This window comes from Lonchura striata, chromosome 4 (genome assembly GCF_050655825.1).
Source record: "Lonchura striata isolate lonStrDom1 chromosome 4, ASM5065582v1, whole genome shotgun sequence".
Classification (NCBI taxonomy): domain Eukaryota; kingdom Metazoa; phylum Chordata; class Aves; order Passeriformes; family Estrildidae; genus Lonchura; species Lonchura striata.
Window position 1 is genome coordinate 32,646,201 of NC_140706.1, and position 24,009 is coordinate 32,670,209.

The following is a 24,009-nucleotide window of genomic DNA, read 5'->3' on the forward strand; positions in this document are numbered from 1 at the left end:
TTCTCTAGCTGTGAAAATTATTCTCTCCAAGAGCAATCACTTCTCTGTAAGATAGAGAAGATACAAAGACATAGTGTCATATTTATTTGTCTTTCTCTTCAAACTTAGTAATTAGTTCCCAAAAAATTCCTTCTATTAGAAAAAAAGACAACAGCTCATTAGCAATTTCTTTTTACTTTTCCCTTAAGTTTTGAGATTGACTTCAGGGTGGAGTATCAAATTGCATGCTCCATATTCTGCCAAATAGCAGACATTACTCTCTGAGCAACAACTTATACATATGGTACATTTGGGGAGAGATCTTGCTTGCCAGCAAAGTTAAAAGAGTGTTGGCAAGCAGCAAGAAAGTGTGTGTGTGGGGGGGGGGGTCTGTAAACTGGGGGTTCCCCAAACTCAACTAAGTTTGGTCTTATCAAAATTGACAAAAGGTAGATGTGAATATTTCATAAGAAGTAAGCTAAAAATATAAGCAACTTGACAGATGGTTATATATTAAGCATGTCTTTGAAACTTGTATCACTTTTTGTTAATAAGAGCATCTAAAGTATTTGTAATCAGCTCAGATTGTTTATTGACATCTATCCAGCAAAGTCATGATAGTCCACACTCGGGACCTTGTTAGGAAATGAGACACAAACAAAGGTAACTTATGAAAGATTACCTGAGATACTTGAAGCTTTTTAAAATACATCCTCCTTCTATGGAACAAGAGAGGAACGTGCAAGCACAGGACTAGATTTCAGATATAAATTCAAAAGAAATTTGGCCTATTTGAATTCTTGTCTGTCATAACAGGGGCTTTGAGTTAGAGCCCTCTAGTTCTGTCACAGAGATCTGAATGGTTCTGAGGCAGCGGAAAAGTACAAATAAGCTTCTGGATCTCAGACTTAATGGAGAGGAGGATTCAGACAGCTGATCCAGGGTGGTTTCTGCTTTTGTAAAGCAGGCAACAGCCAGAGAAGTTAGTCCTGGCCTAAATCTTGCCTAGCCCAGGTGAAGAAGGTACCCTTCTTCTCATGTGTGCTTAAAGAAAGAGGCTGTTATGTCAGGTACAATGGTGCATTGTCAGAGGAACAGTCATGACTTGGCCACAAGAGAAGTTTTCAGTATAACTCTTTGAAAAAACCTAGGGGAAATAAAAATGTAGCAAGGTTTCCAGAAGATGTGTCACTTAGCAACATTATAGGAGTCTACTAACTAAAATTCCACCAGAAGTTTTCCTCCTCAGGCCGTATATCACTGCTGTAGTCGTAGTAGTAGTTAGATGTTATGGGTTTATCCTCAGAATCCTAATTATGAAAAATAACAAATTTGGCATGAATAATTGTAGTGCTACAATTTTAATTCATACTTCAAGAGTGCAGAAACAGACACACAAATAGTAGAGAACTTTTTGAACAGAATTTTCTTATTTTCTTTTCTCCAGATTAATTGAGTGCTCTTTAACTGTCTTCATGATCAACTGTTGTCAGGCCTTTAATTTCATCTTCAGGCTCATGCTTTCCTGAGTGATGCTACTTTCATTAAAGTTGTTTTATTGTTCTTGCATTTAAATTGTTCCTTTTCATTCATTAACAAACCATACATGAACATTTGTTGTCCATATGAACTTATGCCAATAGAATTCTTGCAAACTGAAATAGCTATGTTTTCCCACTCTGAGGGCTGGAAAACTTGTCAGTTGAAGGTTGCTTTTGCCAAGTTTTCTGGTTACAACTGAATAGGAATATCTGTGAAAATAAGTAACATTCTCATATTTGATAGATTGTCAGTTGTCTAAAAAAAAAAGCTGATTGATATAGCAATCTTAATATGAAAACATATTAGCAATATGCTCTTCTGTGTTGATCACTGCAGGATCTCTGATTTGGCATAGCTTCAAAAATAATTATGAGCATGGCAGGTTCCTTGGCTTAGCCATCTTCTTGTACTCCTATTGGTGTACTAACTTGTACAATTTGGTGTGCATATGGTCAGTAAGGAGGAGTTATAAAGACAGCTCCTGAGATGGGACTGCTGTGTACCCAGTTTCCCAAAAATGTCCTGTTTTCCAACCTGAAGCATCCTCCTGGATGAAGAGGAAGATTTTTGACCAGGCTGCAGGAAACCATTCTCTCAGCCAAGTCAGTTGACCACATTCAGATCAGTGGTGCAGCTCACATGCAGTGCAAACCCATGGCTTGTGCACACAGACTCCTCTTGGGGATTGTATCAAAGGCAAGCGTTTTCCTTTTGTCCATCACGGAGTTCGCTGCCCCTCTCTCTGCCTCCAGTGGGAACCGAATTGGTCACATTTGGCTGAGTTTGGGCAGTCTTCACTTGATGCCTCGCAGCCCCATGGAGCAAACGTGTACCTTGCTCCCATTTGAGTGCTTCCACAAAGGCATGGCGCTAGTGGCAGCCAGCCAGCCAAGGTAGGCAGCTTCTCACACAAGGAACACAAACGAACATTTAACATTTATTGTCATACCTCTTATTTTGCACTGTAATGGGATATATATATATACACACACACATATATATATAATATTCAGCTACCTGTGCATCCTGGGAGACTTCTACGACCTAGCAACAGCTGGAGGTATATAAAGCATAACAAATAAACCATAATTCAATTTCCACATCAACTTTATATCCAGAGAATAAATAAAACCTCAGATTTTTCGACGTTTTAATCTGTTAATGGCAAGCCTTAATAAATAGCATTTATCTCAAGAGCATGAGCAGGGCGAAAACCCGCATGCTCGTGTCAAAGCACAGCATCAGAAGCAGCACGTGTCAGAAAGCTGACCAGACACGCAGGTGGCTGGTTTATGGTGTCGCGGGGGCTCTGGCAGCGGGCTCAGCCCCCGGCGCTGCGGGCGCATCCCAGCGCGGCTCCCGCCGGGCCGCTCGGGGCGCGGCTCGGCACGCCCGGCCCGCCCCCGGCCCCGCCCGCCCGCGCCGAGGCACCGAGCGGCGTGGCCGCGGCAGGATGAGCGGCCCGCAGCGCGGCCAGCAGCGGAGCGGGTACGCGAGTGCCGGCAGGGCCTCACACGCTCTTCCCGCCCGCCGGCCCGCGGCTCCCTCTCCCACCGCCGCCGCGCTGCCCTCGCACGCCGGCCGACTGAACCTCCCGGGCGGGCCGGGCCGCGGCCGCCCGCGGGGGAAGCCCTGGCGGCGGAGCAGCCCGGCCTCCGAGGGCGGGAGGGGAGCTGGATCCTCCGGGACGGGCGGGAGAGGAGCTGGATCCTCCGGGACGGGAGGGAGGGGAGCTGGATCCTCCGGGACGGGCGGGAGAGGAGCTGGATCCTCCGGGACGGGCGGGAGAGGAGCTGGATCCTCCGGGACGGGCGGGAGAGGAGCTGGATCCTCCGGGACGGGCGGGAGAGGAGCTGGATCCTCCGGGACGGGCGGGAGAGGAGCTGGATCCTCCGGGACGGGAGGGAGAGGAGCTGGATCCTCCGGGACGGGCGGGAGAGGAGCTGGATCCTCCGGGACGGGCGGGAGAGGAGCTGGATCCTCCGGGACGGGAGGGAGAGGAGCTGGATCCTCCGGGACGGGCGGGAGAGGCAGGAGAGGAAGGTCCGCGCAGCCGGGGGCTCTCCGGGCAGCGCCGGCCGTCGCCGTGCCGGGGAAACCCGTCCGGTGGGCAAGCGTTTCCTGAAGCCCCCAAGGGCTCCGTGGTGGGGGCATGGGCTGGTTTTGGGTTTCCTAATCGCTGGCAGAGGAAAAAGAGGAGGCGGGGTGTCTTGTGCTCATTATTTCCGGAAATGAGGACCTGCGTGAGTAATAGGCAATTAATTAAAGTCAGAAGTGACTCTGTAAAAGCGAAGTACGTTCAGTGAAGGCAAGTGTTCGTACACTGTTTAATTGAGGCTTGGTATTCATACACGCTGTTTATATTTACAGGTTTGATGGGTTGTCTCCCAAGAAAATTGTGACTATAATTAATTTGCAATGCACTGAGTATTGTTTTTCTGTAAGAAATATGGAGTTTTCTCTTTGAAAACCTTCCCTCCCAGTACGGAATATGTAATGACCCTATCTCAGTACCTATATGAGGGGAAAAATGAGACGTCTCAAGTAAAGGAAATCCCACATTCATTTAATCTAGTAATGATCATAAAATATGAGATTTTAAGAGGAAGTTTGTATTAAAGGTCATCAAGAGCCCATATCCTGTTTGGCTTTTGGGGAACAAGAGTTTAGCTGAAGATATTTATTTATTATTTTTAATACACACTTCCTTTTTTAACCTGTGATTTCAATGCCAAAGTATTCAATAGTCGGTCTTCAGTAGTATACATGATGCTGGGGAATAATGCTGCTCGAATAGAGTTGTAACATAATGCAGATGATATCAAAGATAAGGAAGCAGAGGAAAAACTTCTAAAAAGTGGGAGGTTGATCTGATACCCCCCACCTCAGTCCTCCAGCTGTGCAACATTGTTGTATAGCTGTTGGTCATGATTGTTGTATGAAAAAATTTGAGATTATAAATTCTGTTTTAGGACTCTCAAAAGAAATTTTCATTATGGTAGACCATTTTCTTAAGTAGCTGAATCACATTTGTTCCTTTTTCAGAAGGTGTCACAGCTTACTTGAAGCCTAGATGGATGAAAAAGATCTGAAAAGGGAGGCAGTGTTCTCTAGTAATATAATATTTTTCTCTATTTTCCCTTGAAATAACCTTTACAAATTTTCTATAGACTACTAATTATTCTAAAATTTAGGTTTTTCTTTTCCCCCATTGTTCTTAGCAGTATTCTTCAAAGCTTTCAGTTTCTGTTTTTGTTCAGAAGTTCTTATGGGTTATGCTAAGGGCAAGCATTGATTGCCTGTTTTACAGCTAGCTATAGTATTTTCTAGAGTAGCTTTCATTCATGCAATTCTGGAACTTGCAAATGAGCATAAAGAAGATTATCAGCTGCCCCAAATCCATAAACTTCTTTTTGTGTGCGTGCTTGACTGGTAGCCAAAGGCCTTGGCTTCTGCTCAATCAGAAAATAAGTGGTTTATACCCATTTCACACTCTTGAGTTCTTGTGCACTGAGAAGAGGGAATTGTCTTGCCAAACACGGTGATGTTAAGTAGAAGTAATTGAGTAAGGGCTTTGGGGGGTTTTTATGTTCTCTTTGATGTAAGCCTTCCCCTTATTTTTTAGATATCCTCTTCTCCCTGTGAAGTTGGTGCTCTGAGGGACCTTTCCTTACATACAGTTCTGTATTTATTAGAAAAGTAAATACTAGCTTTTGTTATGTTTTGAATAAGTAGAGTTGCTAGGGAATAATTTAACAAAAGGAGATCTCATGACCTCTTAGTTCAGAGTACTGCTATCTTTCTGGGACCCTTATCCCAGAATATTTTATTCAGTGTAGTTCTTCATTGTGTTTTATCCCTCTGCAAAGACATGACTGTAAATGACACTTAGCCAGGAGCAATCACTGAAAATCCACTTGTGGCTTAAATTTTGTAAATCAGTTTTTTGGAGATATTTTAAATAATCATATAACTGAAACATTTTCTTGATTTTATAGTTAACCTGTCAAAGTTCAGTTTGGCACAGAGTGGTGGGAGGGTATGTCTTTAATCTCTTCTTTCTCTGAGCGCTTTTCCTTCTTGGTAGGATATAGCCCCAACCCTTTAGTTACAGTGATTCAAGTCAGTTTGGGCATTTTTAGAATCACATGCTTGATTTGTGTGTTTGCTTTGACAACTGACAGTTCTGGGCACTATTTACAGTGTTGTCTAAGTGTGAGGGTTACATCAGGAGTGTGTGTTCTTCCCTCTTTACTTTGAGATGGTGGCCTTAAAGGTGATCCTCATTCATTCCAAGAACAAGCCAAAATTGCTAACTTGTAATGTGCCACATACAGACTATTCAAAACCAGCAATTTATCTTTGGTAAATAGCATATTGTAGGTTTCTAAAGTACAGTTTTATCATTGTTTTCACTCAAAGAGTGTAACCTCTTTATGACAAGCTAACTGCAAGCCTCTAATACATGGGTTTAGTTATAAAAATAATTATTAACTAAACACTTGCCTTCTAATATTTGTCTTCTGAAAGTGCCAGTACTAGTGTTGCTAAGAGATGTCTTGCTGCTTGCAGTTACCTGTGATGTATTTTTGTGCATGGCTGTACATCACAAGAAGGGTATCTTGGTCTTAACCTGTGTAGTCTTTGGTAAGAGGAGCCCAAGAAGAAAAATACTGTGCCTGTTGTATTTTGATAGGCTGATAATTGTATTTGAGATGTTCCATTGGTTTGGTTTTCAAGTTGTAGCAATAATAGGTGAGTGAGTTTGGGGGAAATTTCTTCCAGTTTGAACTTTTGTTTGAAATTTTCAAAGCTTAAATGTATGTGTGGAGAGAGAGGTGTCTGCCTTTGTTTTCTTTGAGCTGAAAAGTGCAGAAACTCCACTGTTGTGTCTTACACTGTCTGAACAGCTTTCACCCATCACCCATAAGCAGTCAAGAGAAAATGATGTATCACCCTTTTTTCCTTCTTCTTTCCCCCAAATCTACATTGCAGGGTAGGGAAAGAAGCTACCTTTTGTGGCACTTCTACATGTTATATCTAAAGGAAAAGTTCTTGAACCTGTCTCCTGTCAGTTATCACAAGGCTTCGTAAGACATAATCTCAAGAGAAAACTAGCAGGGAACTCTTGGAATGGCCTCAGATCTTTGGTGGTAAATGTTGTAACGAGGTAAATTTATAGTGATAACCATATGGTCAGAAATTAATGCCTGCAGAGGAAGTTACCAAATAGGATGCTACTGAGCACTTGTTGTAAGCAGAAGTACAAAATAACTTAGATTAGAAGTTGGCAGTTATCACAGTCATCAAAAAAAGATTATGTTGTTTGGGTGAGAAGAATGGCAGTACATGATATACCCGAACCTTAGAAATATACAAAGTGTTATCTATAAAGGATAAATTGCTCTGTCTTTGAACTGCTCAGTGCTCTGAATATCTCAGCCCTCTTATCTGAAAATGCAATTTGCAACCTTGCTTGGATGCCTTTTCCTTGAAAGGAAATGTTGCATGTATAAATTCCTGGAAAGCACTTAAAACTGATGGTTTTACTATCAAAATATTAGTGAATATGTGGTCTTAGCCACATTCTGATCCTGGTTGCTTTAATCTTGTGCACATTAAAATAATACAATTTGTAGTAACTCTAGGTCTGTGGTGTTTGCTGATGGCTATTTTTTTCTATAAACTATTGTTTCAGCAGTGAAGCATCCTGCAAAAAAAGAGAGGATTATTTGGAATGGCCTGAATATTTTATGGCAGTAGCTTTTCTGTCAGCACAAAGAAGCAAAGATCCAAGCTCTCAGGTAAGAAGGCAATATGTAATAATAAGATAACCTAATCTATATTGCCTATCACATCAGATGTACATGTAACAATTTTGTGAATTTCTTAATAAAAGTTATTTCAGTGTATAGCTATTCAATTTTTAACGTAGTCAGCACCTTCTGTTACAGAAATACTCTTTTTGGGCCTGACCTCACATGTATAATTCTGTATACGTTTGTAGCTTGGAGTTTTATAAATCATCTTTTCATCAGGAAGTTAAAATGACACATGTATTTTGTTTCCTTTTCCAGTAAATATAGTCACTTTTAGAGGAGGATAAAAATAAAACTCCTCTGGAAGATTTAGGTTGTAATTTTTTAAGACACAACATTTGACAAGTTTCTTTTCCTCACCTGTAAGAGAATTTGTTATTGAGTTGACTGGAGTTTTCTTCTAGTTTGTTCCTCCCTCAGGATCCCCTGTTCCCTGTCTTCACTGTCTGTTTCCATTTTTCATGTGTTTCATGTGCCTCTGTTCAATATTGTTCAATATTGATTTCAGGTGATTGATAACAGCTCATGAAACATGCTATTCTGCAGGATCCAGTCATCCTGTTAGACTTCTTTTGTGTGAAAAAAAAAACAGGAAGAAAACTCCAGAAAAACAATCTGTTCACTTTCTTCTGTACATGACAGCATTTAGCTCTTTGAAGGTTATTCACTTGGGGCTAAAGTTTTGTTACCCAAGGACTGGTTGAGCATGAATTAAAATTAGTACTATTGCAATTTCAACAGATAATATGGACAGCAAACATAAAAATGGGACACATATCATTATTTAAGAAGAGTCCCTTTGTGGATTTAGGTTGAAGCAATAAAGGATGAGACTTAAAAGGTTTGGAATTTTAGTGCATGATTGCAAAAAGCCACAAAGTCTTGTGAGGCCTGCATAAGCCAACACTTGTATTTCTGTTACATCTTTCATAACTTTTCTTTTGCTCATACTGCTGCTGGGAAAGCTAATTTGGGTAGCTGAACTTTGGTGTTTACTGGGGTTCATTCAGTGCTGTTTCTGCTCCCTGAACTAGGTTATTTCATAAGCAGACAAGGAACAGTGCTGGCAGGCTGGATGGGAACAGCATGACCAAAGGGTTAGCAGAATTACATCTGCCCTGACTTATTTCAAAGCCCCACCAGTTGGATGCAAGTGTAGCCCTGCTCACTAGATGGTGTGACTTAATATATTAAGTGAAGCTTGTATCTTTTAAATGAAAATCATAGGACTGACTATTCATGTCTCATCTTGACTGTCGACACATTCTTTTGCATGCTGTTGATGCTATATAAATCTGATTTTATTTAGGTTGGTGCCTGCATTGTAAATTCAGAAAACAAGATTGTTGGAATTGGCTACAATGGGATGCCTAATGGTTGCAGTGATGATGTACTACCCTGGACAAGAACAGGAGCAAATAGACTAGACACAAAATATCCTTATGGTAAGACTTCTTGTGGTTGACAGGTTAGATTTGTGATGTCTGTATCTGTGAAAGTTCAGCTGGTAAAGTATTGATTTTTATTCCACTCACTTGATAATGTTAATGTGTCCATATATGGTACACCAGGATAAAAATCACAGTCTATTTGAAGGACTGACTTCCTGGTGAAATAGGTTCATAAATATTAGCCATTTTGGATTGGGTAGTGAAAGCCTGGAAATATGAAGCAGCTCATTAGCACACAGTTGCAGTGCATGCAGGTAATTGCTGCTTCTGTGTGTTTGTCTCCACAGAAATTACAGTGTGTGTATATGCAAAACAAGTAATGGGGTCTAAAATATAGGTATTAAAATTATAAACTCCAGTAGTTGTGGGAAATTTCCATTTCAGGTGTTGATGGCATAGGTTGTATATATTGTGAAGAACCTGAATATTTGACTTGAAGTCTCTGTGCGTGGGTCTACCCTTCTATGGGTGAGGTGACTTTTGTTGTTTATTTTGTCCTCTGATTTGATTCCCACTTACTAAATGGCCAAAAGGAATGAAGAGCAAGGATGGTTTCATGGTAAATGTGGTTTAGTGCTGCTTTGGATCTTGCCTTTGTCTTTGCAGTAGGCATAGTTTGGCCTTCTGTAAGTGTTATTAAAAGGGCCCTCCATTAAATTTGGGGGACCTATCAGTAGACTATCCAGACTTTTCTGGATCAGGTGTGGTTTGCAGGAGCCAAGGAGACTGGGCTGCCTTGTGACCTCCAATGTGGGTAAGAGACCTTGGTTAAAACTGGTAAGAGACCAAACAGTCCCTGTGTTTAAGTCCCCCTTCATCTTTCTGTACCCACTCCAGCTTCTGCTGCACCTCTGTGTGTGACACCAATGCAGCAGAAGCTGCAGGCACAGAAAAAACAGGAGCTTCTTCATCCTATGCTGTATCTGAGCCTGTCTTGAGCTCAGGAATGGCAGGGTAGAGAAACACAAAAGAGAGAACCAGATTCTTGGGAAATTTTCCTTCTCCCTGCGTGGGCTGGGGAAAGTCAGCACAAGAGTTCACCTTTTGCAGAGGAATACTAACCCTTTTCCAGTGACTAGAATTTATCTCTGCCTACTATTTCTGTTTCTTACTTGTAACTTTAACAATTGGTGTGATAGAGAAATTAAACTTGCATTAGTTTTGACATAGCCTGAGCTCATCAGAGCTCTTTCTAAAATCCGTTTTGTGGTTTTCTATAGCATTGAAGTGAAAGATGATATGCAGTGGCTCAGCACATAATTCATCAGTTTGATATTTTTGACTTCTTAAAACCCCAGTACTTTGTCCTTGTTCACTTCACCAATTTATTATAAAACCTCTAATGGTAACTATTAAGTTTGAGATCATTTCATATTATTTTTTGTAAGAGGTGTATTCCCAATATAGGGCCATATTTGAAGTCTTCTCCTGCCAAATTTGAAGTCTGCTCTGAACCACCAGTTTTACACATAGTGCTGTGACCATAATGGTACAACTTAATATGACTGCTCTTTATTTATAGGGTGAGGAAACAAGTGTTAGCCCACTGATTAAATATAAAGCACTGAAAACAGAATATTGATTTTGGTTGAATTTTTATGCTGCTGTAAGGTCTCAGTTCTGAGCTAAAATCAGTGTGGGTGGTCTCTGGCATTGGCGTATGTTCCAGGCACTCAAATCTAAGCTGACCAGTTTATACTAAAATTACTGTGAGAATTCTTTGTCCAAGACGATGTGGGAAATTTTTTCTTTTTGTTAACTGTGGCTGCAGAAGATGTGGAGCATGTGATGTTTAAAAAATGAGCGTAGTAGTAACAGCTTGGAGTGCTGAGTTGATTTCCAGGAGTTGGTCTAACTACTGCCCTTCCCCCCATTATCTTAGTCTTCATCTCATTAAAAAAATCACAACTTTGTAACACAAAGTGTCTGCTGTGATGAATAAACAACCTATTTTGTAATTCACAGATCATTTAAACTCTAGCAATTTCTTATTAATCTTGATAGCACAGTTGACAGACCAGACAAGTATATATACAAAAAAAATCTTCTGCTTAAAAAAATTCTGGTAGATGCAGAGACACATAGAATTGCTGCTAAAATCTCATTAAACTGTCATTTTTCCTTTCTCCTTTTGCTAATCATCACAGCATTTGTGTAAATTGAACTTTTTATCCTTGCATTTTCCTGACTGTCTTGTTCAGAGACAGTACAATCTTACTATGTGCTCCATTAGCTAACCACGGGAATGATGGCACTTTCATCACTACAGTGTAGCTTATTAGTTGAAACTGATGGTAATTGTGCATGTGCCACCACACTAAGTTGGAAGATGTCTTCTGGAGCTACTTCATGCATCTGCAGTGCTACAGAAAAGGTCTGGGGTTGGATCTGAGTGCTGACCACCTGGTCCTGGGTACTCTTGTGGGTTAGCTGTAAACGCTTAGCTCGGTTCCTGTGTTTTGCACCACTCTTACTGGCTTTCTCCAGAACAAAGCTTCAGTATTGCTCTTCCAGTGGTGTTCCAGAGGGCAGGGTGGAAAAAGGACTGCAAAGAAAACAGTCATCAGGTATAGGCCTGTAATGCAAAGCCTGCTGAGATGGTGTGCTTAACCCTCCTCCTTCCCTCAGGCGTGCTAGCAGATATGCAACACATACTCCGTTTCATGCTCGGAAAATGCCTCTCTGGTGGGCTGCATAAAAGTCTTCTCACTTGGTTATGCACTTTGAACTGAGTCATACAAAATAACTGTGTGGTGTCACGGGACTCTGGAGCGTGAGGAACCTGAGGCCTGAGGGCAGTGTGTTGCTGAGGGAGCCCAAAGATGAGCATGAACCAGTCTGTGCCAGTTGGCCTCAGGGCCAGGGGTCAGTCCCTGGCCCTGTCTGTGTTGAGCAGCACACACATAGTGGGGGATTGGACCCAGAGGCGATCTTTGCAGAAGGGTGTTAGGTGATCCTATAACAAATTTAGGGTGGAAATCAGAAGATTTTTAGTCATGAAACAATAAATCTGATCAGAGCTGTAGGATCAATGCATCCATCAGTTCTTCTGGAGCTCAATAAATTTATCTGTGGTTAGTTTTCAGGTTCTTGCATATGCTAGCAATGTTATTTTAGTTTTTCTTATTCACTGTGGTTAATCTTTCCTCCTTCCTGTGCACTGACTGGTAACAGTTGCCTTTTGAACTTCTGTTGTGAGGTTAAACAAGTCCAGTCACTCTTGAATTTTGCTGTATCTTAAAATTTGTTGGTTTGAAATTCACCACTGGCTTGGTTACCTATGTCTGCTGCAAGATACTGTATGTATCTATCTCACACCCTCAAGCGTGGATTCTGCTCAGTTCAATGTTTGGAGCAGTGCTGTGATTGATGAAGAAATCCAGGTGTAACCTGAGCTGCTACTGTGAGAAGACATCAAAATGTAGTAGCCAGTGTTCACCTTTCCGTAGAGGATGCAAACATTCCCAAGGCATTAGGTTATCACAGGAATAGTGACATGGATCACGTGTATTGGTAGTGTGCATTCCTTATGAGACTCTTGAAGTGGATGGAGGCTCTTCCTTCTAGTTGTGTATGTTTGAACAGTATAGCTTTGTTATATCAGAAAGCACAGAGTGTTTTGCAGAGTACCATTTTTCTAGCACAAAATAAAAATGTCATTGTTATGTTGGGACTGGCTCCAGGCTGCCAGTCAGTAACAGCAGCAGGGATGTGTCTGTGCACATGAGAGAAATGGAAGGCTAGTTTTACTAAGATGTTATTAAAAGCTCTTCCCTAAGCATTGTGTTCAGTACTATGTGTAGAAGCTTCTTAGTAATTAGGCAAAATTCTGTCTTTCAGAGTCAGAAATGTGCCCTCTGTTTCTGTTAGATGAATCTGAAGATTTGTTGATGTTCAGTTTCCTCTCACCAGTCATTTAAAATACTACATTTTTGTCCTATTAATGCAAATCTTCCCACTAAATCTAGTTGCTGTGCTCCTGTTATGCCCTCTGTCTCCACTGTAGTCTAAGAACATCCATTTGACAACCAGTCTCTAATTAAGGGTTTTAAATTAAAATGACTGGCAAATTTAGAAACCTCTGAGCAATACAGAAAATATTGAGTAAGTATGCTTACAAATATTTATACAGGTTCAAATATGATAAAATATGTGCTGTAGCAAAAAGTATACTCTAATTGAACAGTACCTGCTGTGTAAAATGAAACAAACTGTTATCAACATTTCCTTGTGTTAGGATTATGAGCTTTTTGTCAATTTTTCATAGAAATGAACACTCAACAATATTCAGGCAAATGTTAGTTTTGTAGAAGCTGTTATTTTGACAGCACAAAATTTGATAAGACACTCTGAAGAAGTGTGATGCTCTCTCTCCAACTGGCAGTGCAAAGATGAGGTTTCAGCTGGAAAGGGGATCTATAGGAGATGGTCTCCACTTACAGCCACTCTCATACTGCATGGATTTGTGTCCAATTCTGGTATCATACATCAAATCTGTAGAAAGTCTAGAGATTTAGAAACAAAAATTCCTCTTGTTCTACTTCCCTGCTAAGAAACACTTCTGTGTTCTGTTAGGAGTAGAACCAACTTGTAGCAGGATGGGAAAAACTGAAATAGGATAGGTTAGCTAATGCTGCTCACATTTTGAGAGGTGTTTCTCTGGTCTGACTTAGCAAGTTTTGTCTTGTTCATAAATGGGCTGAGTTGTTCCCATCTTCACTTCCCAGTTCTTGTGGAAGAAAGCAGTGAGGCTGGAGTTCTGTTTTTCTTACTGCAGTCTGAAGAGGCTAGGCCTCCCAACAAATCTGCTGCTGTTATCCTTGCCTCTGTGTCCTGACCACAGCAGCTGCTTCTCCAGCATACAGAGAGAGAGAGAGAACAGCAGGAAGGGCTGAGGGCAGTGCCAGCCCACGATCAGTGTCCTGCCTGCCCTTAATGAAGTGAACAGCAACCATCCCTATGCTTTTAAAAAGGTTGAAAAAAATAGTTGTTATTCTACAAATTCCAGTTTCATCAACCACTGCCCCGAGTGGTTGTCACTCCAGACTGCATTCCTTAAATTAATGTTTTGATACCTTCTGGGATTCTTGGTGTGTTCAGTGTCAGAGTTCCAGCAAGTAAAGGATAGCAAATTTCTTAGTCTGGCTCAATTAGTAATTAATAGCACTAAAAAGTCATTCTCCACAGCCCTTCCTCTGATTGCTTCTTTAAAAGATCTTTAAAGTTACGGTGGTCTAGCATGCTCTTCATCAAGCATGTAAGCCTTTAAACTGTATTAAACACCTTGACTAGTCTTGTGGTTCTCATGAAATTGCTAGTCAGAACACGTTTAGAATGTAAGAAGAGTATTTCTGACTCTGCAACCCGCTGGGAACATGCTCATGTTAAGTGTTCAATTCTGAAAAATTACTATTTATAGGGTAAACAGGGGTCTCTTGTTTACAGGTGAGCTTAAGGATGAGTGCTACCTCAGCTATGCAACACAAAGCAGCATGCAATGAGAAGAGACAAACACTAGCAGTTAATACTACAAGTAATGAAGCAGTCATTTATTGGCTTTTTTTCTTTTTTTTCCACTCTCATGAACCTAGTAGCAGGTGGTGGGAATGTCAGAGCACACACTTAACTTCTCGTTGCATGGTTATTTCTTCAGCTAATGAAGCCTTTTGAGAATACTTTTCAAGCTACTTCTCCAGAATGGAAACCAGTGTTGTGGACTTGATATTATGTCAGCTACATGTGAATACTCTTTTTTTAAAAACCAAAGCTCTCAAGCCCCTCATAGGGTATTGTAAAAATTCTTAATTTTACTAAGAATTGCTTAAAGATACAGTTTTCAGAGTTCTGAATACTGTGCACCTGTGAAAGGTTATTTTAAGTTGGCTTCTTACTATCTCAGAGAGAACAATTTGTTACTATTAGCAAGAGCTCTTAACAGCTTAGAAAACTTCATAACACCCCAAATCTAAACTAGTTAGTAATTAAAAAGAGGGATTTTGGACATCTGGATTTGTTTTCGGTCTCTAAGAAAAAAAGCTGGGGAGGTCTGTAAGAAAAATCTGGGGGTAATAGACCTATCTTACCTGGTCAATGCCTATTTATCAGAGAGGGATAAATATGAGTAAGAGAGAATTAAGAGTGATGGGACAAAGCCTAAAAATACTTCTCTGATGCCAGCACCTTCTTAAGAACCATCTAGCATAATAACCCTTTATAAGTAGCACATGTCTAGGGAGATGTATAAAACAAAGACAAGTGTAATGATAGTTCCCCAGAATATACTTTCAAATCACAGCAACTGAGACATTGGTATTTAATGGCCCAGTAGACTAAAAAAGTAATAATGGATGGAAAATTATGACATCTGGAATCAGTGCAAGGTTCTGGTCCTGTACTAGTTTCTGCAGTAAGTTCATTAAGAAATACTTGGTTAGGCAGATGAAAAAATAACCCTCATTTTCAATTTGAAATGAAAACATGCTGGGTTTGTTGTAGACTTAAGTACTTCTTGTCTTGGAATGATTTTCTGTTTCTTATTGCTGTCTCTACGTCTTCTGGCCACATGGGATAGTTGTAATTTTTCTAAACTTTAGATTGTGTGAAGATGGTCAAGAGGCAAAATTTATGGTTTTCCCTTGCTCCTGCTGATTATCTTCTATAAGTTATTCTTGGCCTGATCTTGTTTTTGCTTGGGAAGAGGTTTGTTGTTGAAAGTTTGTAGAAGCCTGCCAAAATAACCTTTTTCTCTCATTAGTGCAGGAAGGAAACTTGTTGCAGTACTAATAATGAAACTTGTCTGGTTTTACAGCTGAAGATTTCTGAGTTTTAGTGAATGAAAAATATTTACTAAAGGCATTGGTTTTGCTTCTTTTTTAGTTTTGGGAGCCTTTGAAAATATCCTTCTTTCTGGATGCCTTCCATATTTTAAACTGCTGCCTAGAACACAAATATATTGTTCAAAGAAACTTAAAAGTGATGTTTCTGTCCTGTTGACATAAACCCTACTTCTAGTTGTTGAAATTATGTCACTCTTTTACTCAGTCCTCCGTAGCCCCAGAAAAATAATTCTTTGTTTATTTATTGTAAAGGCTTTATAAGATTGGTGCAACTTAGTAATGTACTTGGAGTTCAACATATTTTCTAAATGTATAGATTCATGTAACTGCATTTCTCATACACTTAATGGCATATATTTGAAATGCAGTGTGACCCAGTAACAGTTGCAATGGAAACAGTAAAAATAATGAAAGAAGCCTTAATGTGATGGCTCTTGGCTCTTGGTTGTTTTTTTCTTTTTCAATTTCCTATTTTTTGTGTTGGTTACTGGCTTTATTGGTTATGAGAAGGTATGTGGATAGCATAACATGGGCATGGTAGAAGCCAATACTGAGCTTTCTTTTGCAAGTGTTTAGTCCTTTGTGACTTGCTTGCATGGGAAAGTTTGTGTACTGTAAGTTAGGCTGTAAATTTGTAGTGCATTAGCTGTTGTATAGAAAATTCCATGTAGACATGTAGCACATATGGAAAACATTTCCATTCAGCAATGATTCCTGTGTGCTGAAGGTACTGCAGTCAGTTATTTGTGTGATGAGATCATTCACACAGAGGTCAGCATATAGCACTAAGTTTGCTATGAAGTTGTGCTGTGAAACTTGGTCTGTTTTAATTTTCATGGGCACATGGGCACAAGGGAGAAAAAAAACTACTTTTTAAAAAATCTGTTCTTCAAAACAAGCAGTGGAAAACCTCTTAAAGTTGTCTGCACATGTAGGTCTCTAAATGATCTTAAACCCACACCACACTTCAGCATCTGTTTAGGAAGTCAGGGCAGCAGGCAGTTTCTTAGTAGGTAGGTATATAAATTATGCAACTTGCTGTTATTCCTAGGAGTAAACAGGAAGTTCTTGCAGAGATCATAATGTTTTTTTCAGAGCTTGATTGTGGACAACACAGAAACTGTGCTCTTCTCAGCTGTATTGGTAACACGTTAGATAATCTGCTCATGTGTACATTATAAACACTGGTGCTGTCTGTCCTGAAAGAGCTATTGTGTTATGGTGGAGTAAGGCAGGATGGTCCATTGCTACCTGGCCTATCCCAAATCCATGGAGAAATACAGGACTTTGTTTTCATGCTTACAAAGTCTGGCACCTTTTAATGAGCAGTAAAGTCACTCTAATATTGAAGCTGGATGTTTTAATGGCCAATTGTGTCTTGTGTATTCTGGGGGTGGGAGAATCCTGCAGCAATGCTGAGCCATTCTGAGACCCAGAGGATAGAGTTGCTCAGTTTTACTTGGCGATTCTGCTGCCTTTAAGAGCGCACAGTGCGCTCCTGCAGCCATAAGACTGTTCCTATCTGTGCATGTAAACACATAAATGAGCTGTTTTATACTGGCAGTTAGATACTCCAGAGAGTTGTGAAGCTGTGAGATATTGCTTCACTAAGGGTGGTTGCAATGGCTTGGCCCAGAGCCTACGGCTTTGTTGCCTGCAATAGGTGTTAGCAAATGGCAGTGCTAATGCACTTAATGATATCATTACTAATCAGCAGCCTGGTCAGAACAATTGACCTTCATTGATCTTGGTATTTCTGCTTTTATTTCTTTCTCTGCCCTTTATGATAAGCTGTGCAAGCTATTTGCCTTTGAAAATAATGCAAGCAGTTATATTGTAACACTTTAAATTTGGTTTGACCAATTTATTTTAATGATCAGTGCTATGAATTGTTTCTTCCCTTGTTTAATCAGTGTGCCATGCCGAATTGAATGCCATCATGAACAAAAACTCAGCTGATGTGAAAGGCTGCAGCATGTATGTTGCCTTATTTCCATGTAATGAATGTGCAAAACTCATCATCCAGGCAGGTAAGCAGTAGTGCCAGCTTACTTTTTCAGGGTTGCAATGCTGCCTGCTCATTGGCATCTTCTAATAGATGTATTCAATGTTAAATTGCTGATGTTAGATCTAAATTAATTGCACTGTCAACCTCATAAGATGCTACTTGTGGGGGTTTTTTGCATCTGAATGGTGCCAAATTTTTCCAGTGCTAATTGCATCTACTGTGATTCTAAACGTGCTTCTAATTTAGGTTTGTAACTTCTTAGACCAGGAGCTGCCAAAGAACAACACAGGCTTTGCATATAATTACTGTCAATTTTACTGTGCTCTGGCACATTGAATAGAGTAGGGCAGAAAGAAATAAACTTCTGCATGACAAAAGGTCTGTTGGGAGTATATACATGAAATTTTAATTTGAATGTGATGCATAGTAGATATTTGAAGATTTTAAAATATTTTTGCTCATAAATGTCATAAGATTTCTATGATCCTACTTTAATTATGTCTTTCATTACAATTATTATAAATCTGTGCCACTGCACCAAGTGTACTGACCTAAATGTGTCTCCTTTTTTGAGATTAGGCAGTATCTGCAGCAGGCTTCAATTTTGTAAAAATCTCTGCTTAAAGTAGCATGTATTTTGCTCACTGAGTAAAGTCATGCAGTCCCAGCATGGGTTGCTGTTCTGGGGAGTGTCTCCCACTACTAATGGCCACAGGAGTATAGGAAGAAAGCAGTAAACAGAACACTTCTTTATTTTGGTTCAGTATGGTTTGAAATCAAGAGGGGCTGAGTGTCGTAGCACGCATCCCCGGCCAGGTAATAATTAGCATTGACTCCATGAGTGCAGAAGGCTGATCCATCACTTTATTATACTGTACTCATTAAGAAACCCATCGCCCTTACAGACAGTCCAATACAGTTTTACCTAATTGGTCCTTCAATTAAACACCATCACCATTGGCCAATTAAGAAATCACCCTTTGGTAAACAAATCTCCATAACATATTCCTTATGTTCTCAACAACAGGTTCAGCAAGTGAAGATAAGAATTGTTTATCATTCTTTTCTCTGATCTTCTCACAGCCTTCCCCAGGACAATGCCTGGGAATGTTGTGCCAGTTGCTCTCTGTGGCCAGAGAGCTGCTGCCACAGGTGAAGAGGGAAAGATTATGGTATTCTGCATTTGTGCTGCATACAGTTCTCCTACTTACAGACTCAAAATCAAATGGTCTTCAAGGTAGATTGGCTGCTTGTTCTCAATGTAGTTACTCATCCTTTTCCTTATGCACTTAGGTCACCACTAAATTGCGATGTATTGATATTCATGCTGTCTGGCAAACACAGGAAGATGTTGATCAGCTATGAAACGCTTGTGAATTCTCTTTTGAAGCCTTTATATTTCTCCCCTTCCTAAGTGATTTAGGCAAAGATCTTTCAGCAATTTTACACAGCATACATTTGTGAGTAGAGGTGTACCAAGGAGTTGTAGAGCATGTGGATGGATGCTGCCTCTTCTGATTTTGTGCACCAGACATTTAATATTTTTATCAGTGTAATTCTAACATTTTTTCTATGTGACTTGTTTAGGCATAAAGGAAGTTATTTTCATGTCTGACAAGTATCATGACACTACAGAAATGACAGCTGCACGGCGAATGTTTGATTTGGCAGGTATTATATATAGGTGAGAAAATTAACTTTATTTTTACTCTAGAATGGAAAAAAGGGGGATGTGAAAGATACCAACTTTAGGACAGATGTTTTTCTTCTTTCAGCATGGAGCATTTTGTTCCTCTGTAGTGTTTGTAGATGGCTTGCTCTGTAGAAGGACTCTTGCACCATTCTTTTGTCTTGTGTATGGTTAGAGTTCAATTTTGAAACGTTTGTATGATAAAATAGTCCATGACACATTTTGTTCCTGGATGCAAGTGAAATCGCCAAGGAGGTGATTATTTATTACATTTTACTTGGGAGAATCTTCCTTGACCCTCCTTTGGGCAGGAGGTAGGGCTAAATGATCTCCTGAAATCACGTGTAACCTGAATTATCCTGTGATCATATGTGTTGGACTGAAACAACCAACTGATTTTTCGTTGGTTTTGTGGATTACTCCATCTTTATTGACACTTCAGAATCTTTTTGTTGTTGTCAATTGGGAAAGTGTCAAACAAGCCGCCCATAATTAATTTTAGTAATTATAGCTGTTCATCTTCTTTAGTCATCTTTTAGGTGAGAAGAGGGTAAAACTTGGAATATTTGCCTTAGATTAATGATAAGCTGAAAAATGTTTCAAGAGTGGGGTTTTTAAAGACACTGACAGAGATACCTGAAAACAGTCTGTTCAACAGCGAGTTTGATGGGAGCAGCATGCTGTGTGTGAGGCTAATTATGTAGTCAGGGAGGCTTTGCAACTCTAAAAAGTTTTACAGTATTAATATAAATACTTTGAAAAATTTGCAAACATAACAATTCTGACAGATAAAATTTTAGGATGAAAGATACCTACTGGGCTAAGAAATATCCATGGAAAAACACAGCAGTACTTGAAATTCAGTTTTAGTCCTTCGGTGTATTCCTGTCTACTAAGACTATTTGACTAAGAAGCATAAATCATTCTCTTGCAAGTCAAATCTTGTAACTTCTCCAAGGTGAGAAATGTTTCTTGCATTTCAGGTTGCTATTCAGAACAAAGCATTCAGAGTTTCCATGGTCAGCAGCGTGTGCTTTCCTGCGTTGACTGTTACTTATCCTTGTATCGATTGCTGGGGATGTAGGTGGTACTTAATGAATCTCTTGAACTGAACTGCAGAGCTTAATTAGGCACTAAATCCACACTATTTGCATAATCTTTTGTTTACTGGTAGACTGGAAAATATATGCTCAGTCCCTGTATACCTTCCTTGCTAATTGCTGTAGCAGATGCTGTAATGATAATAAAAGGAAACATTTTGCAGCAGTATTAATTTTAGAGTTCTAAAGTTACAATTTTTAAATTATTCCCTCTTAACTAGTTTGGGTTTTACCCAGTATGGCATAATGTGATCTATTCCCCTTCCACAAAGAATATTCTATTATGCTGACACAAAGCTTGAAAGTCTTTTTCTAAAACTTGGCAGGAAAAAATTGATCAAAATATCAACATTATCAAAATGTATTCCACATATCTTTTTTATATGCATATATTTACAGAAGATTTAAGCTTTTTTTTCTGTATACCTACATCTGTACCTAGATCTTTAAATATATATTAAAAATATTTGAAATATTAATATATATGAACAAAAATCACAGACCTGGTAACATTATGCCACCACCTGCAGCTAAGTTGGTAAAAGTCCTTTGACTCCTGGGTAATTTATAAATTCCAATAGCTGAAGAATGTACAGGGTAACCCACCCCATGTGTCTCTTTGTCTTAGTCTTTCTTGTCCAGGATTCTCTCAGTGTGGTGCACTATAATTGGCTCCCATAGAGAAGAAAGCTACAAGAATCCAAGGATGTGTTTTTTGTGGTTTTTTTATTCCTTCAAAAATTTAGCTAGAACTAAAGCAAGCAAAATGTTTTAACTACTCACTAACTAATATCTGTATTTTTCTTTTTTTAGGGAATTCAAGCCAAAGTGTAACAAGATCATCATCGACTTTGATTCAATTAACAGCAGACCAAGTCAAAAGCTTCTGTGAATTATGTGTCATTAAGTCTTTAGAAGAGTGTGATTATCCTTTTCTAAAAAGCTGCTAATGTCTTTCATCTTAAAGTTACTTGCAACTTTTTAATGGTTTCTGTAGCTAAAGTAGACTTATAAGAAATCTAAGTCCTGTTTACTTCATTTTGTCATGTGGAATCTAAATCTACTTGAAAAATTTTTATGCCTTTATCAAAACTGCTTAAAAAGTGGAGACACATAGATGAAACAATGTAAATAAAGAAAACTGTTCTGATTCTTCCTGTATTTATCACCACATGCTCTGGTGGGCTGTCAGCATAGATTTAGCCTCAGTTTAACAGCACAACTTGTAACCAGTAGTATGGTGGAATATGCTAATAGATGTTGATCTCTCTGTTGGATATGTGGGTCTTCACAATTGACCCTAATAAAGAACAAAAAATGTTATCCATACAAATTCTAATCTTCCAACTAGCATAATACTAAAATATTTTAAAGATTTTACAGCTTTAGGAATGTGTGCTATTCTGCTTGTTGCCCAGCAAATGAAATGCTGATTTTTCTTTTAATTGCTATCTGATATTGCCATACCTGGGGAGGGTTGAGAGAGAAAGCTGTTCTGAGAATTGTCCATGCCTGAGTGAGCTTTACAGGTGATTTCAAATCCTTGTTTTCCTCAAGACTCCAGAATTAAAGGGGCTTGAGGGAGCAAATAATTTGGTGCTTTACCTCTGGGACTTTTACACTGAATTTGTTTTCATGCGTAAAAGAAAATAAATTTATTGGTCTAAGATGTTCTTAGATAATCCAACATAGCTCAGTCTTAAACTCCACCTGTAAGGTAACTGAATAATTTTTTGTCCTGTGAGAGAAATTGGAAATTCAACCCATATCCATATCTGTGCCAAAAGATGTAATTATGGTGTTAGCTTGTTTCCCAGTGCTGACATAGTACCTCCATTTTCATAAATGTTGCCTAGAATAATATCCTTTAAAATTTTATCTTGAGATCTGGGAATAGATTTGAGTTCATTTTCTCTAATTTGATTTTTAAAAATTAAGTATGCCTAATGGCTTTGTTTAGATAACATTGGTGGTTGTTTGTTTTGTTGTTTTTGGTTTTATTTTGGTTTTTTTAACGTGGTTATACTTCAATGAGCTTTTATTTTCTCTACAAAAGCTTTGTTTCATATGTTGGGACATTATGCAATTTGGCTTCATACCAGTATTATTAAAGTCTTATTAAAATCCACTACACTGAAGTAGACTCATTATTATAATATTAAGTCATGCACTTGGCTCCAGAGCGCTGCTTGTTTTTGCAATCATATGGAAAGCATATTTTGTGCATTTGTGGTATTACATAAAATATAATGTTCATGAACCATTTGACTACTAAAGGGATCACTGTAATGTATTATGTGTCCATTTATAAGATAATGTCTGAGTTTCTTTTTCCTACAGCTGTTTTCCATGTCAAAATTGGTCTGTGGCTTAGTGCCAGAAGAAGAAATTTGCACATATGTGTGTGGGGGGAGCATGAAATCTGAAAAATTACTTTAATAAAATGTCACTAAGCCAGTTTATACACATCTTTTTCTTTGGTCTGAATTAGTAAGTAAAAGCATTTTGACTTACCCATGTCTGACAATAGGACAGAGGGGAGAGAAGAAGCAGAATTTTTGGGTTTTGCTGCAAAATTACCGTTTTCTTCATATATAATTGCTAATATAAGTTCAGATTTAAAATGTATATGCATGATTCGAGTTACTGTAGTGTTTCATGTTAGGCTTTGGATATTGTGAATATGTAACATGCGTAAAAACTTTGAAGTTTTTTGAACCAATGTCCAGATGTTTTTAGGGAAGTATTTTTTATTTTATAAACTTTTTTTCCCCCAGGACACCGCTGCTTGTGTAACAAAAAAACAGCGCTGAGAAAAGGATAGGATTTTAGAGTTCTGATCAGGTTTTGATCTGATAGAGGTGCATGTACAAGATATCAGAGTAATGGTCAGTTGACTCAGTCCTCAGTAAGAGGACTCAAATTTCCAGGGCAACTTTATGTAGAGGGAAAAAGCATACGTACAACTCTTGAGATACTGTGCACTTTGTTTGAGGGTAATGTTTTGGAGAAAATCCTAAAGAAGTTTTGATCCTTACTTTGTGCATGTCCAGAACTTTATACGCTTATCTGGTTTTTTTTTTGTTTTGTTTTGTTTTGTTTCATTGGTTCAGGACTTCCAAATAAAGAGCACTTGGTAGAGGAAACAAAGAAAATGGCAAAATATCATAAAATGTATTTCTGCTGCTGAAACTCAAGTTTGAGATGAATACAACAATTTGGAGTGGAAGGATTTCTAGAGGGTATTTAGTCTTACCTTTTGCTGAAAGCACCATTGACTTACAGGTTAGATCCAGTTGCTCAGGCCTTGTCCAGGTGGGTGTCTGCAAGAACAGAGATTCTGCAGCCTTTGTGGTCAGTCATTCCAGTTCTTGATGCTCACTGATTCTGCTCTTCTGTGACACAGGCGCTGCAACAGGATCCACTCATGCAGGGATGCAGGTGGATCCTGTCCTCTCAAGCTGTCTTCCATCCACTGGCCACTCAACCATCTGGGAGTTGTTCTGTTCCTGGTGCAGGACTTCATCAAGTTTCCATCAGCTCATTTCTCCAGCCACTACTCCAGCTGGATTTTGAACTGTTGG

At 39.2% G+C, this 24,009-nt stretch overlaps 1 protein-coding gene across 9 annotated transcripts; it reads left to right on the top strand.

Annotated features, from left to right (window-relative positions):
• Positions 1–2,945: 2,945 nt before the first annotated feature.
• Positions 2,946–22,553, top strand: DCTD (dCMP deaminase). Of its 9 annotated transcripts, none has more exons than XM_085578757.1 (7): positions 2,946–4,634; positions 6,517–6,691; positions 7,220–7,325; positions 8,650–8,785; positions 17,541–17,657; positions 19,223–19,319; positions 21,239–22,553. In XM_085578757.1, the coding sequence occupies exons 3-7, from the start codon at positions 7,275–7,277 to the stop codon at positions 21,315–21,317; spliced, it is 480 nt and encodes a 159-aa protein (XP_085434883.1). In that variant the 5' UTR covers positions 2,946–4,634; positions 6,517–6,691; positions 7,220–7,274; the 3' UTR covers positions 21,318–22,553. The 9 variants fall into 9 exon arrangements, with proteins under 9 accessions (XP_085434883.1, XP_085434885.1, XP_085434881.1 ...); XM_085578759.1 differs by having other exon boundaries at positions 7,223–7,325; XM_085578755.1 differs by having other exon boundaries at positions 6,517–6,674.
• The last annotated feature ends 1,456 nt before the right edge of the window (positions 22,554–24,009 follow it).